The 12,910-nt window shown below is 64.1% G+C and overlaps 1 protein-coding gene across 2 annotated transcripts in view; it reads right to left on the bottom strand.

The window, feature by feature from the left end:
- Positions 1 to 12,910, bottom strand: part of LOC138824841 (glutamate receptor-interacting protein 2-like) — a 65,862-nt gene that overhangs the window by 3,411 nt on the left and 49,541 nt on the right. For both annotated transcript variants that reach the window (XM_070019207.1, XM_070019206.1), the window contains exons 8-22: positions 12,162 to 12,309; positions 11,888 to 12,057; positions 11,144 to 11,266; positions 10,677 to 10,826; positions 10,344 to 10,527; positions 9,882 to 10,027; positions 9,446 to 9,526; positions 8,307 to 8,373; positions 8,079 to 8,224; positions 6,733 to 6,877; positions 4,705 to 4,844; positions 4,098 to 4,277; positions 3,188 to 3,362; positions 2,212 to 2,317; positions 754 to 897 (exon numbers count right to left, since the gene is read on the bottom strand). In XM_070019207.1, the coding sequence (XP_069875308.1) occupies positions 754 to 897; positions 2,212 to 2,317; positions 3,188 to 3,362; positions 4,098 to 4,277; positions 4,705 to 4,844; positions 6,733 to 6,877; positions 8,079 to 8,224; positions 8,307 to 8,373; positions 9,446 to 9,526; positions 9,882 to 10,027; positions 10,344 to 10,527; positions 10,677 to 10,826; positions 11,144 to 11,266; positions 11,888 to 12,057; positions 12,162 to 12,309 (2,105 nt within the window). The remainder of the gene's footprint in view (positions 1 to 753; positions 898 to 2,211; positions 2,318 to 3,187; positions 3,363 to 4,097; positions 4,278 to 4,704; positions 4,845 to 6,732; positions 6,878 to 8,078; positions 8,225 to 8,306; positions 8,374 to 9,445; positions 9,527 to 9,881; positions 10,028 to 10,343; positions 10,528 to 10,676; positions 10,827 to 11,143; positions 11,267 to 11,887; positions 12,058 to 12,161; positions 12,310 to 12,910) is intronic.

Below are 12,910 nucleotides of genomic sequence, written 5' to 3'. Positions count from 1 at the left end.
GCTCAGGGACAGCGTCCAGGCCCTGGATTCGAGCCCCAGCACACCAAAAAAGGTTTTTCCCCCTATATGTATGTTAGATAGGTAGTTGGTTAATCTCTGATTGCAGAATTGGCAGATGAGAAGGGCTGATTACATACACATGCACAGCAATAAAAACAAGGTTTTATTCCCCTCTCTCCTTCTTCTACCCCTCCCCATCTCTGTCAGTTGTGGGGCTTGAACTCAGGGCCTGGGTGCTATTCCTGAGCTCTTTTTTGCTCAAGGCTACCACTCTATCACTTGAATTCACAGCTCCAATTCTAGCTTTCTGGTGGTTAATTGGAGATAAGAGTCGCACAGGGGCTTTTCTGCCTGGGCTGGTTTCAGGTCTCAGCCTCCTGAGTAGCTAGGGTGACAGGTGTGAGCTTGGTGCCCATCTTCTGTTTTCTGAACCCGGGTTTCATTGTATAGCCCCGGCTGGCCTGGAATTCATAATCGTCGGAGTGCTGAGATCACAGGAAAACACCACCGAGCAGGGTTCACAAGCTGCCTACAGAAAACCACCTGTGAGTAGTGGCCCGGTGAGTGTCACGGGCGTGTGCGTGTGCGTGTGCAGGTGTGCTCACTCCCACATGATGAGAGTTGCAGGAGACCAGCCTGGTGTAACACCCTTCCTTTGTGGTGGAGGAGAGGCCCATGGGGCAGGGCTGTGAGTCCACGGCCGGCGCTCGTGGCCCTCAGAGCCCCCCCCCCGTGCCCGCCCTCAGTGCCCACCTTGTGCATCTCCAAGGGTGTTGGTAGCAGCAGCTCCTGCAGGTCTTCATGGGACTCTCGGATGTCCCGGGCCCTCCGCCAGGGCCGGGGACCGGGTCTGCCCTCCAGGGCCACGCTGGGCACAGTGCCCGTCATGATGGAGTTCTGTGAGGGGACAGGGCCACTTCTCAGGTGCCTCTCACCTGCTCCACCAGTGAGTCAGCACCCCACCCCCGCCCCGCCCCGCCCCGCCCCGCCCCGGGCACCGTTCTCTGGGGTCACTGTGGTGGCCCTGAGCCCTAGGTGGGGTGGAGCGTCATTCCCCAATCAAACCAGAGGAGAGCCCCGCAGCTGCCACTGGTTCATCTCTCCGTCCACACTGAACTCGTTTTCTCCTCTGTACACCTTAGCATTTTCTCCCACTTTATTCATGAGCAAGGTAAGATTTGGACCCAGAGTCTTGCTGCAAAGTCAGGGCTCCTAACCCCTATGCTCTTGCTAATCATAAACACAACTAAGAAAATGGTGAGCTGGACAGAAGAAGGAAGCGCCCAGGACAGTGGGAAGAGACAGAAGAGAGGGTCCCGGCAGAGGGGACAGCTGTGCACAGGCCCAGGGGTGCCTCCGCCTCCCACCAGAGACAAAGTAAAGGAGACATCGCCAAACGCACAGCAGTGTAGGCATTGCTCTCATAGAACAAGAAGGTGTCTGAGAGCCAGTGAGTCACGCCTGTAATCCTAGCTACTGGGGAAGCCGAGATCTGAGGATCCTGGTTTGAAGTCAGCCTGGGGGCAGGTCTGTGAGATCCTTATCTCCAATTAACCACCAAAAGAAGCCCCCAAAATCGAGGACTTGAAGTGGAGGTGTGGCTCAAGTGATGGAGCACTAGCCCTGAGCAAAAAAGCTAAATGATAGCCCCCAGGCCCTGAGTTCAGGTCCCAGTCCTAGCACACAAAAACAAAATGGAATAAGGGGTTGGGATGTAGCTCAGTGGCAAAGCACTTGCCTAGCAAGTGCAATGTCCTGGGTTCAATCCCCAGTACCAAAACACATACATACACACACACACATACACGCATACACGCATACACGCATATACACATATACATATATGTCTATATATTGCATGGCTATATATATATATTGCACGGTTTTATATATATGTGTGTGTGTATATATATATATATATAATATATATATATATATATATATATTCCATGGCTATATTGCATGGCTATATAAATACATATATAAAACTGTGCATATACATATATATATGTGCAATATATAGATATATATGTATATGCACAGTTTTATATATGTATAATATATGGCTGTGTTAAGGCCTCATTGGACCCCGATACCCATGTGAGAGTGTGCACACACACACACACACACACACACACACACACACACACACACACGTCACCCAGTGTGCCCAGATGCACTGGCCTGCGGCCAGCGGCCCCTGCCCCATACCTCTAGTCCCCTGAGCAGCTCTGACTGGCCGCAGGACTCGAGGTCTTCCAATGCCTCCCCCAGCACTCTCCAGAGCCCCTCGTCTCGGGCAGGGCCGGGGCCTGGGCTGTAACGTAGGAACCACAGCATCAGCTCCTGGCCGGCCGGTGGGTGGACTGCGGGCTGGGCCTCAGTCTTCAGGGCCTGGCTCGTGGGGCCATGGGGTGGGCAGGCGGGCAGGCGTGGGTCTTTGGTGGCAGTGCTGGGACCCCAGGGCAGTGGTTGGTGACACAGAATGGGAGGGACGCAGTTAGGGGTGACCAGGACTGTTGGTGACCAATTAGAACAGGGGCAGATGAGATGGGGTGGAGAACGCTGACACAGGACGCCTGGGAAGAGAGACAGACCGACAGAGAGATGGACAGAAAGACAGAGGAGATCTGTGGAACAGCCCAGAGGAAGGGCCGCGGGCTGCCCCCTCCCCAGACATGGGGTGCTGTAGGATGGGGGTGGGGCAGAGCTGGAGTCCGTCAGGACACAGACAGATGGAGGGGACAGGAGGGCTGCCCCAGGAAGTGGTCAGCCCGCAGGGAGGTCACGTGCAAAGCCCCCATGGCCCTTGGCACCGTGGCCTGCCAGCGCTCTCCTCCACTAAGCCCGAAGGCCGGCTCTTCCCTTCCCATTCTGTAGGCCACATGCCTGAAGCCCAGGGGCCTGGGGCTGACAGGGACCAGGCGCGAGTATGCGTTCTGGTCTACCACGGCTCCCGTGAGCACAGGAACTTGCCAGAACAGGAGAGCCGGCCAGGCCACCCCCCACCCCCACCTCTGCCCTTGAGTCCCTTCCGTCACCCCTCACCTTCTCCTGGGCCTTTCCTCTGGCCTGGCTGCCAGATCTGCCCATGCACCCCCTCCACCCCCCCATCCCCACCTCCCTGGCCCAGAGCCCAGCTTCTCCCCCCCCCCCCCCCCCCCGGCCATGGTGTCCCACTACAGACCTCGTTGGAGGATTCCAGGCCCCGTCCTCCTCCTCCTCCTCCTCCTCTTCGGGGAACTCACGGGACGCCCGGGGGTAGCTGGCCCTGCGGGGCTCGATGGGTGGGGGGCTCCTCAGCCTGGCAGGCTGCCACTCCTGAGGGATCGCAGCCCGGCCTGCTGCCTGCGGGGCGCGCGCTGGCGGGCGGAGAGGGGCAGCCGCGTCGGTCCCGTCCATCCACGCCACGCTCCCACCCCGACTCATGCCCAGCCACCGCAAGGGAGCAGGACCGTAGCGGCCGCTCTCTGTGCCCGTCACCCAGCATCCTCCACAGCTATGCTGCCTGCCCAGTGGGCACGGCATGGCTGTGCCCAGCCAGGAAGGGAGGCCCTATACTGACGCCTCCTCTTTCAGCCTCTGCTGCTCCTGCTCTGATGCTCCTGCCTTGAACCATCTAGCGCTGGGCTTGGGGAAGCAGACACCTAGCAGGCGAGGGCCTCCAGGGAGAACCGGCCTTGCTGCTGGAGGAGGAGCTGGGGAGCTCCAGGGGCTCAACCACAGGTCACAGGCCTCCACGAGGGGCAGAGGGCGTGGCCTGGCGGTGGCCTGGGGGCCTGGTCCTACAGGATGGGCCGGGAGGGCGCTTTCTCCCCCCTCCCCGCCCCCCGTCTTCCTGTGGATGCAGAGTGCTCTGACTGAGCACCTACTACGTCCAGACACAGGGGCGCGAACAGGAGCCGGCTCAGTCCTCGAGCTCATGGTGAGGAAATCTGAACCAAACAGACCCCGCTCCACACTCGCGGCCATGGGCCCAGGATGGGGGCTGGGCCCGCTCAGCTCTGCACCCTGAAGAGGAGAGCTGGAGAGGGGCAGGGCGGGGGCAGCGGAGGGAACCGGCGCCCACAAAGGCCTGTCCAGGAGCCCAGTGTTACCTGAACCCCTGAAGCCCCTCTCCATGGCTGAGCTGCCCCAGGACTCCACGGCACTGTCCACGCCGGGCACAGCTGGTGGGCAGCGGGCGGCCAGCAGGCCCCCACCCAGGGCGTCAGGCGTATCCTCGCCCGCATCGCTGGCCTCGCTGAGACTGCCTGACTTGCGGGGCGAGGGGGCACCTAGGAGGAGGGGGCATGATCTCTGACCTCGAGCAAACTTCAGTCAGTTTCCCCACCCGAGCGTGGCTGGCAGTTCCCAGGGCTGCTACCGTGTGGGTGGGGCAGCCAAGGGGGCAACGCTCTTTCGTAGATGGGGAAACGGAGGCTCAGGAAGCTGAACAACTTGCACAAGGTCAAACAGGGAGCAGTCGTGGCACCCCAGTTAGAAGGAAGACCCTCCAAATCCAGGGGAAACGGAAGCGCACAGCATTAAGGACAGGGGCCGCAGGGCTCGGGGGCTGCACGCTCTGCCCCCCCCCCCCGGGAGTGTCCCGTTCCGTTGTCTGACCCTCCCTTTCCCACTCCCAGGGCCGGTGGCCAGGACGCGGCTCGGCCCGGAGGCCGGGCAGGCGTGGAGGGACAGCCCCGGGGATGGAGCGAGGCTCACAGTCCGGCTGCTTCTTGATCTTCAGCGTGACTGTCTCGCCGGCCATCTGCAGGAGGTGGATGGCCTCGCTCAGGGGCCGGCCCTTGAGGCTGACGCTGTTGATGGCCAGGATGCGATCGCCGATGTGGATGGCGCCAGTCCTGAGGAGGGACGAGGGCACGGGGTGAGACACGCAGCGGCTCGGCGCAGGACGCCCCGGGCCAGGCCTGCTGACCTCCTTCCGCAGAGAAGACAAAGAACGGGAGGAGCCACTACCGACGATCGAGGGCCCCAAGAACAGAGGGCCGAAGCCCATCGGGAGGGGACCGTCCAGCAGGCGCTCTGAGAATGACGGAGCCCCCACACTAGCTGCCAAACACTAAGTACAGGGTCCTGGGCAGGGTCCCCCTTTAACATGGGGGATCCCTGATGCTTATTTTCCAATTCTAATTGAGGGGTGAAATATATGGAGTGGATTCATTCTCCCCAGAAGAGAGTCTCTGTAGCCTTTCTTCTTCCCTGGCTGCAGAGTGATCACAAGCCCCAGGGGCCGGGCCAGCCTCGTGGAGGGCTGACAGAGCAGGCCCCGTTTGGCCCAGCAGTTTTCTAAGGGGTCATTGATTCAAATTACCCCCAAGAGCTTTTTGAAAAATGCAGAAACCTGGCCACGTGCCCCACCTGTTCTGTGATCTGTGGGGGGGGGGGGCTGAGGGGGGAGGAGTGGAGGGGTACAGTGGTACAGTGCCCGGGGCTGCGGTGGGAAAGGAGCTTTGGCAGGGGTAGCTGGGGGAGGGCTAGGGTCCAGGAGCGAGAACTGAACACTGGACACCTTCAGTGGGGGCTCAGGAGGGCAGAGCCCTGGTCTTGCCCAGAAAGCCCTTGCTCTGGGGGCCGGCGAAGGGGCGGGTCGGATAACTCCTTCAGGAAGGGGTTACTGACTGGTCCCAACCAAGAGTAGCAGATAATCTAAAGTCCACGCCGTATTGGGCGGCTGTTCTGTGAGGATGGCTTGGCTCGGATCCTTGGTTAATAGTTTGACATCAAACCCATTTCAGTCTCCTTTGGTTTCTTTGTCCTTTTAGAATGCAGCCACTTGAAGCTGACACATTGCGTTGTATCTGGACCCTGCTGGAGCCTCACTCTGGACGGGCAGGGTCCATCCTGGCCTATCCGTGTGGGGCCGGCACCCCCGGTGTACGGCTCCAGCGGACCTCCGGCCTCTGCCGGAGGATGGCCGTGCAATCTGCCTGGAGCCCAGCAGGGGGTGCCATGCCTCGCCTTCCCACAGATCCCACCCTCCCTCAATTGCCCAGCAAGGACAAGTGCTGGCTTCTCCAGGGAGTGGCCTGTCCCAGAGCGGGGGGGCTGGGGGGGAGGGGGGGGAGGCCTGTGCCAGAGCGGGGGCCAGGGGGAGGGGGGGAGGCCTGTGCCAGAGCGGGGGGGGGGGCCTGGGGGAGGTGCGGCAGAGGGCGGTCCCTTTATCAGCCAGGGCCTCCCTGCCCCAAAGCTCACCTAACACCTTGCTGCCAGAGGAGAAAGCCTCTGGAGACTCACCCTCTCTGGGAAAGTGGGGGCCCCCTTCTTAACGGCCCCCTAGTGCTTCAGGGAGGCACTTCCTAGGGGAAGGCTAACAAGAAAGCCCCAAGGCCTCCATTTCCCCATCTGGGCTGGTCCCAGCACCGGGGTGCCGTTGCCACCCCCACCCCCAAATTCAGGAGCACAGAGGCACTGCCAGAGCGGCATTGAAGCTCACTTCAGGAGGGGACAGAGTGGTCCAGCACTTTCCTGGACTGGGTCTGCCAGCCGCCCCCCTCCACCCTCCAGCCCGACCGGTCCCTTCCCCTGGGAGGCTGGACTGACGTTTTCATTGTATAGATGGGGAGTTGAGTTGCTGCTCACCGAGGGCCAGTGCCTTGCTCAGTATCACTCAGCAAGGACTTGGAACAGAAGTCAGAATCTAGCTGGGCCCGAAGCCCTCATCTGGTTCCGGGTGGGGGCGGGGGTCTGCCTCCATCCCCATCCCATCCATCCCCACGGGTCCCGGCTCACCTCTCGGCCAGGCCACGTTTGGTGAGGCCGGAGATGACAATGGGGTCGAAAGGCTCCTCTGTACCAGAGATGGTGATGCCCAGGGGGCCGCCATAGCGTTTGAGCTCCACCGTGTAGCTGACTGCACCCGAGCCCTCCTGGTCATCTGCAAGGGGTCGTGGCAAGGGTCAGGGTGGGGACAGCAGCGGGGGAAGGGGCGAGGGTCAGCAGGAGAGGAAGGAGCGGGGCTCCGTCACGGGGTCCTGGCGCAGCCGTGGCATTCATCACCCATCCATACATAGCCACCGCTTGCTTGTGCCGAGGCTTCGCCACATGGCACAGCCCGGGGCCCTGAGTCTCCCTTCCACCCAGCCTGCTGCCCGCGTGCCATTACAAGAAAAAAACAAGACACAGAAGAGATGAAATGCAGAGACTCGGGGCCTGGCGCCATCCCTGGGCGCCGTCCCTGGCGCCGTCCCTGGGCGCCGTCCCTGGCGCCGTCCCTGGGCACCGTCCCTGGCGCTGTCCCTGGCGCCGTCCCTGGGCGCCATCCCTGGGTGCCGTCCCTGGGCGCCATCCCTGGGCGCCATCCCTGGGTGCCGTCCCTGGCGCCGTCCCTGGGCGCCATCCCTGGGTGCCGTCCCTGGCGCCGTCCCTGGGTGCCGTCCCTGGCGCCGTCCCTGGCGCCGTCCCTGGGTGCTTTTTTTTTTTTTTTTTTTTGCTCAAGGTTGGAGCTCTACTACTTGAGCCACACCTCCACCTCCAGCTTTTTGGTGGTTCGTTGGAGGTCAGAGTCACAGACTTTCCTGCTTGAGTCGGCTTCAGTCTGAGATCCTCCGATCTCAGCCCCCTGAGTAGCTAGATGACAGGCGTGGGAAATGCTTAAAACGGCTGATTTTGTGCATCATCCCTGAGAGCAAGGAGATGGTGGTAGGAAGAAACCAGGTATCCAGGGGGCGGGAGCGGCCGCTGCCAGACCTGAGGTCTGCCCTGCGTCGCCCCTCTCCAGCCTCTGCAGTTCCCCGCTTTGCTCCCCTGTTCCACTGTTACGGGGGCGCCTGTGGGGGGGGCGCCTGTGGGGGGGCGCCTGTGGGGGGTGCCAGTGGGGGGGGGGCAGGGGCTGGCGTTCTCAGCCCTCACCAGCACACACAGCCCCACCCCCACTCAGCAGCGGCTCCTCTTTCGCCAGGCCCCATGCTGGTTTGGGACACGCAGGGAGACCAAAGGCAGCGGCTCAAACTCCCTGAGACCTCGGGAGAGCCCGAGGCCCTGCCGCCATATGTTGGGCATCCACCGGACCAGGGTGGGGGGGGGACGGGCGTGGCGTGGAGGGGGGTGAGGGGAGGGCGGGGGGGGGGCGGGCGCACCCGAGTTGTCCTCATCTTTCTGGATCTTGAGCTTCACCAGGTCCTCGCACTGCCGCAGGATCTGCATGGCGTCCTGCAGGGGGCAGTGGTCCAGGCGGATGTTGTCGATGGCCAGCAGCTTGTCGCCCGGCTCCAGGGTGCCGGTCCTGCGTGCACGGGGCAGGGCAGGAGACTTGTGTAGGCGGGTGCCGCGAGCCGCAGGGTGCCAGCGGTCTGGGGCACACCTACCTGTGTGCCACGCTGCCCTTCTTGATGTCCGAGATGATCAGGGGGTCCCCCCGCTTCCTGCTGGCCGCTGTGGGGAGAGGAGCCATGAGCGAGCCCGATCCCGGACGGCCTCAGCCCCGGGGTGGGACAGGGGACCCCTACCTCCTGGTGGGGGGATGGCCAGCCAACGGCTTGCCTCCCCATGCCTCAGTTTCCCTTCTGAAAAATGGAGGTGGTGATCACATCAGACAGGGCTGTGGCCATCACAGGCCCCACAAGGGCTCTGGGCCGGTGACCAGCAGCCCTTCCTGTCCACCTGGCCGCTCCCCGAGCTGTCCCAGCAAGGCCTGGAGTGGGCTGGTGGCTCGGCCCCAGGCCCCGGAGCCCTGCTGTGTGCCGGGCATGGAGGACACAGCGGGGCAGGACACAGGCAGGAGGAGCATCATGAGCAGCCACAGTGCGATCCGCACTTCCTCAGGCTGAGGGCACAAATTCCTTATCAAGGGGTGTGTGTGTGTGTGTGTGTGTGTGTGTGTGTGTGTGTGTGTGTGTGTGTGTGTGTGTGTGTGTGCGCGCGTGTGTGCAAACCTGAGACTAGACAAGTGTTCTTGCAGTGTACTCCATTCTCCAGACTTGTAGGTGGCGTCTGAGCAAAGACTTGAATGAAGGGGGAGAGAGCCGAGCCAGCAGCCGGTACAAAGGCCCTGGGGCAGGAAGGAGCTGGGTGTGCTCCAGGCCCTCAGCCTTCCTGGCCAGTGAGGACGCAGCGTGCCCTCAGTCCCCGCTTTGTAGGAAAGCTTGTGAATTCACCATTTCTTTGCATATCTTCATGTCAGTCCTTTGGCTCTGGCACTCAGGGAGACAGGAACCCCAGCCTGGCCCCATGTTTGGTCCTGACAAACCGGTTACGCTCACCTGGGAGGTGGTGAGGCCGGGAGACCCCCTCTTCTCCTCCCCCCCCACAGTGCACAATGGGGAAACTGAGGCATCAAGAGTCCTGGGCTTGCCCGAGCACATCCCACAGGGCCCCACGGGTGGAAAGACTGGTACTAAAGGTGGCCACTCCCTCCCTGGAGCCTCTCCGCAGCACAGGGGTGTCGGGGCCCCTGGAAAGGCCCGGGAGCTGGGCAGTGCCCTGTGGGGCCGGGGCGGGAACTCACCGCTGATGGTGATGCCCAGCTCCACCCCGCGCCTCTTGGGCAGCTTCACATGGAAGGTCCCGCTGCTGGGGATGACAGACTCTGCAGACCGTGGGGACGAGGAGGGACAGCTGTGACGGTGCTGGCCCGGCCAGAGGGCCCCGGACGGCCGCCCCGGGCCCAGCTCCCCAACAGGTGAGGGAGACGAATCCCACAGGGCTGACCGGCTCTGGTGAGAGCAGAGTCAGCACTGGACCCCAGACCCAAGATGCGCTGCCCAGCGTGGGGGGGGGAGGGATACAGCCAAATCAACTGGGCGCAGGTTTGCCAGGCCTGGCCTGAGGGCTGTAGGGAATTCTAGCTGCTATTTCACAGACGGGGAAACTGAGGGAGCGGGAGGAAGCAATCGGTGCCCGCAGAGAGGGGGCAGCAGCAGGGAAGGGCTCTTTCCACTCACCCGCCACGTCGAACTCCACCTCCAGTAGCACCTTTCGGGCCAGTGCAGCGTCCCGGAGCAGCTGGTTGGCTTCCTCCATGGTCCCGTCCTCGGTGGCAATGCCATTGATGGACAGGACGCGATCCCCCACCTGCAGCAGCCCACACCTGCCCCCGAGAGGCCGGGGCAGCACCGTCAGGAGGCCAGCGGCACCGCAGAGCAGGGCGGGGCTCAGCGCAGGCCCAGCTCCGCCCGACACCTATCCCAGGGTGTGACTCTGCCTCAGTCTCTCTGTCTGTCCACTGGGGGAGAGGGGTGACTTCACAAGGTGTACAGACTTCAAGGGGTTGAAGCCTGAGGGCCTTAGCTGCCCCGAGGGGCTGGCGGCGGGGTGGACGCGATCGCAGTGGGGTGGACGCGGTGGGAGGGCGCGGGCTGGGGATGTGAGCGCTTCCCTGGCCGGGCCGGGTGGGGCCGGCTCACCTCTCGGCCGGGCTGTCGGGCTCGATGAAGCGGACCAGGGGTGGCGAGGACAGGGTCTCGGTGGTGAAGACGCCGCCTTGCAGCTGCAGGCCGAAGCCGCTGAGGGGGTCTCCGCACAGCACCACCTCCGTGGTCTCGGCATGCACGATCTGCCCGCCCGGCCCCACCGTGGAGGCCAGCGACACTGCGGACGGACAGACAGAGCTGCCCGCCCCGGTCTGGAGCGTCCTGACTCCGTGCGGCCTGGGGATGGACGGGTCCCCCGCGCTCCCTGCCTCGGTTTCCCCACCTCTACAATGGGGTTTGGGTTCCGGGCGGGCGCGGCCGGCTTACGTGAGCTCCTGTGCTCCCTCCTCCTCGGCCTTCTCCGCGCGGCCGCAGGCCGGGGGCTGGCGGGCTGGGCCCCGCGGGCCAGGGTGCTGGCGTTGGCGCAGGGAAAGGTGTGGTTCATGGTGGGTGAGGAAAAGGGGGTGGAAGACAAGGCTGGGGAGAGGAAGGGGCACGGCCGGTGAACGCCACAGAGCTCCAGCCTGCCCGGGCCCGGGACAGAGCGGGTGCCCGTGCCCTGCGGCGGGAACCTGTCCCCCGGCCCCGTGCCCTGCGGCGGGACCCTCTGTCCCCGGCCCCGTGCCCTCCCACGGGACCCTCTGCCCCCGGCCCCGTGCCCTCCCACGGGACCCTCTGCCCCGGGCCCCGTGCAGTATCAGGGCGGGTTTTCAGCCCCGGTGTCCTCCGAGGCACAGCTCCCCCCTCCCCCTCCCCCAGGAAGGGTGCGGGGCCCCTGGGTGCAGGGGACTTACACCGGCTGTGGTCCTGGCCCAGGGGCGTGGCCCAGGGCGGTGGTGTGCGGCAGGGTCCGGGCCTCGGGCTGGGGCAGGAGGGCCGGCCGGGGTCCCAGCCCCGCTCGCTCCTCTGCACCCGCACTGTGTGCACAGGGGAACGGGAGGGGGTGGAGGCCCAGCCGGGCTGCGTCCTCCATGCCCGCACCCCTGCTGCACCCCCGTGTCTGCTCTCCGGGCCCTCCGGGGACCCCTACTCTCCCCCTGCCCAGACCTGCACACCCCTCCTCCAGGCCTGTCCCGCCTGTTCTGCTCCTCTCTGTCTGGCCCAGGGCATTCTGGGACAGCAGTGGGAGGACTCAGCTTCCCTGCCCTGTCCTCCTCGTCCTGTGGGACATGGGCAGCTCTGGAGCCAACTGGGGCAGAGATCCTGCTCCATTGCTGACCTGCTGTGTGACCTGCACTAGTCACTTGACCTCTCTGTGCCTCATTCATAAATAGGACCCAGAGAGGAGTGGCCTCCCAGGGTCAAGCGAGACTTAACACCAGTTGAATGGATGAGGACGATGTGCTGACAGCAGGGCCTCAGCCTTGGGGTCTTGCATCTAAGGAGCCCCAGCTTCTGGCCACATGGACTCCATTCCTCCCGGCCTCCCGACCTCTGCTGCCTCCACTTCTCCATGCAGTGTGCTAGCGGTAGCCACAGACAGTCCCTCGGGCCCGCTTGGCCTCGGCTTGGGGCCCTGACCCGGCTGAGGGCCGCACCTGCCTCCAGGGGCCTCGGGGGCCACCGGCCGTGGGGCGCGGGCAAGATCTCCAGCCTCACTTTCTCAGACACGCCCGCCAGGAGCTTGGTGGCCTCGGGCAGCGAGCAGTGCTCCGTGCTGGCGCCGTCGATGGACAGGATGAGGTCTCCGGCGTGCAGGGCACCGCTCCTGGCCGGGCAGGGGACCGAGCAGGGGTGGGGCCGGCTGAGGAGCCCGAGCCGCCGCCGCCGCCGTTTCCCGGAGTGCGCCTGCGCGACGCAGAGCCCCCTTACCTGTCCACCACGCTGGCCGGCTTGATGCGGTCCACGGTGATGACCGGCTTGTTCCGGTGGGAGCCGGTGGTGAGGGAGAGCCCCAGCGTGGACCCCGGTGTCTTGGTGATCTCCACCACCAAGGGCCCCGAAGCCTGGGCCACCGAGTCTGGCACCGCGGACAGGAGGAGGGTTGGAGGGCAGCCATCCTGGGTTCCGCTGCCCAGGCCGGGGCACGGGCATGCCCGGGGCTCGGACGCCTCAGGGCAGCCGGGGGACGCCCGGGGGGCCGGGCGTGGGGGGGCGTGGGGGGCGGAACCCGGGCTTGCCCGCATCACCCTCCGCCCCTCTGACAGCCGCAGCCTTCCTGCGCTCCTGGCACCCCGCGTCTCCGCCCTTGCGGCGGCAGCCCGGCCAGCCCCGTCCTCGGCTGTAATTACCTCCTCCACCGCCCGCTCCCCCACCGCTCCATCTGCGGCCGGCCTCCTCGCTGGCACACCAGGCGTGCCGGCCCGTCTCCTACCTCGGGGCCTTTGCGCTCCCCATTCATCTACCTCCCGCCGTCCCCAGCCTTTTTTCCTCTTTCCCGAGGCCCTGGGACATATATTCTGCTAACGGATCTTCTCCCGGGCAGGTGTCCACTCCAGGAGACTAGGGGCCTGCTCTGGTCCCCAGGGCCTTAAACAATGCCCAGCACGTAGTGTCTGTGGCTTAGAGAGGCTCAGAAAGGCCGAGCGACTGGGCAAGGCCGCACAGCCCCCGCTCATCCC

This window comes from Dipodomys merriami, unplaced genomic scaffold, assembly GCF_024711535.1.
Source record: "Dipodomys merriami isolate MVZ:Mamm:240054 unplaced genomic scaffold, mDipMer1.0.p SCAF_13, whole genome shotgun sequence".
Classification (NCBI taxonomy): domain Eukaryota; kingdom Metazoa; phylum Chordata; class Mammalia; order Rodentia; family Heteromyidae; genus Dipodomys; species Dipodomys merriami.
This window is presented reverse-complemented; position numbering and strand designations above follow the sequence as displayed.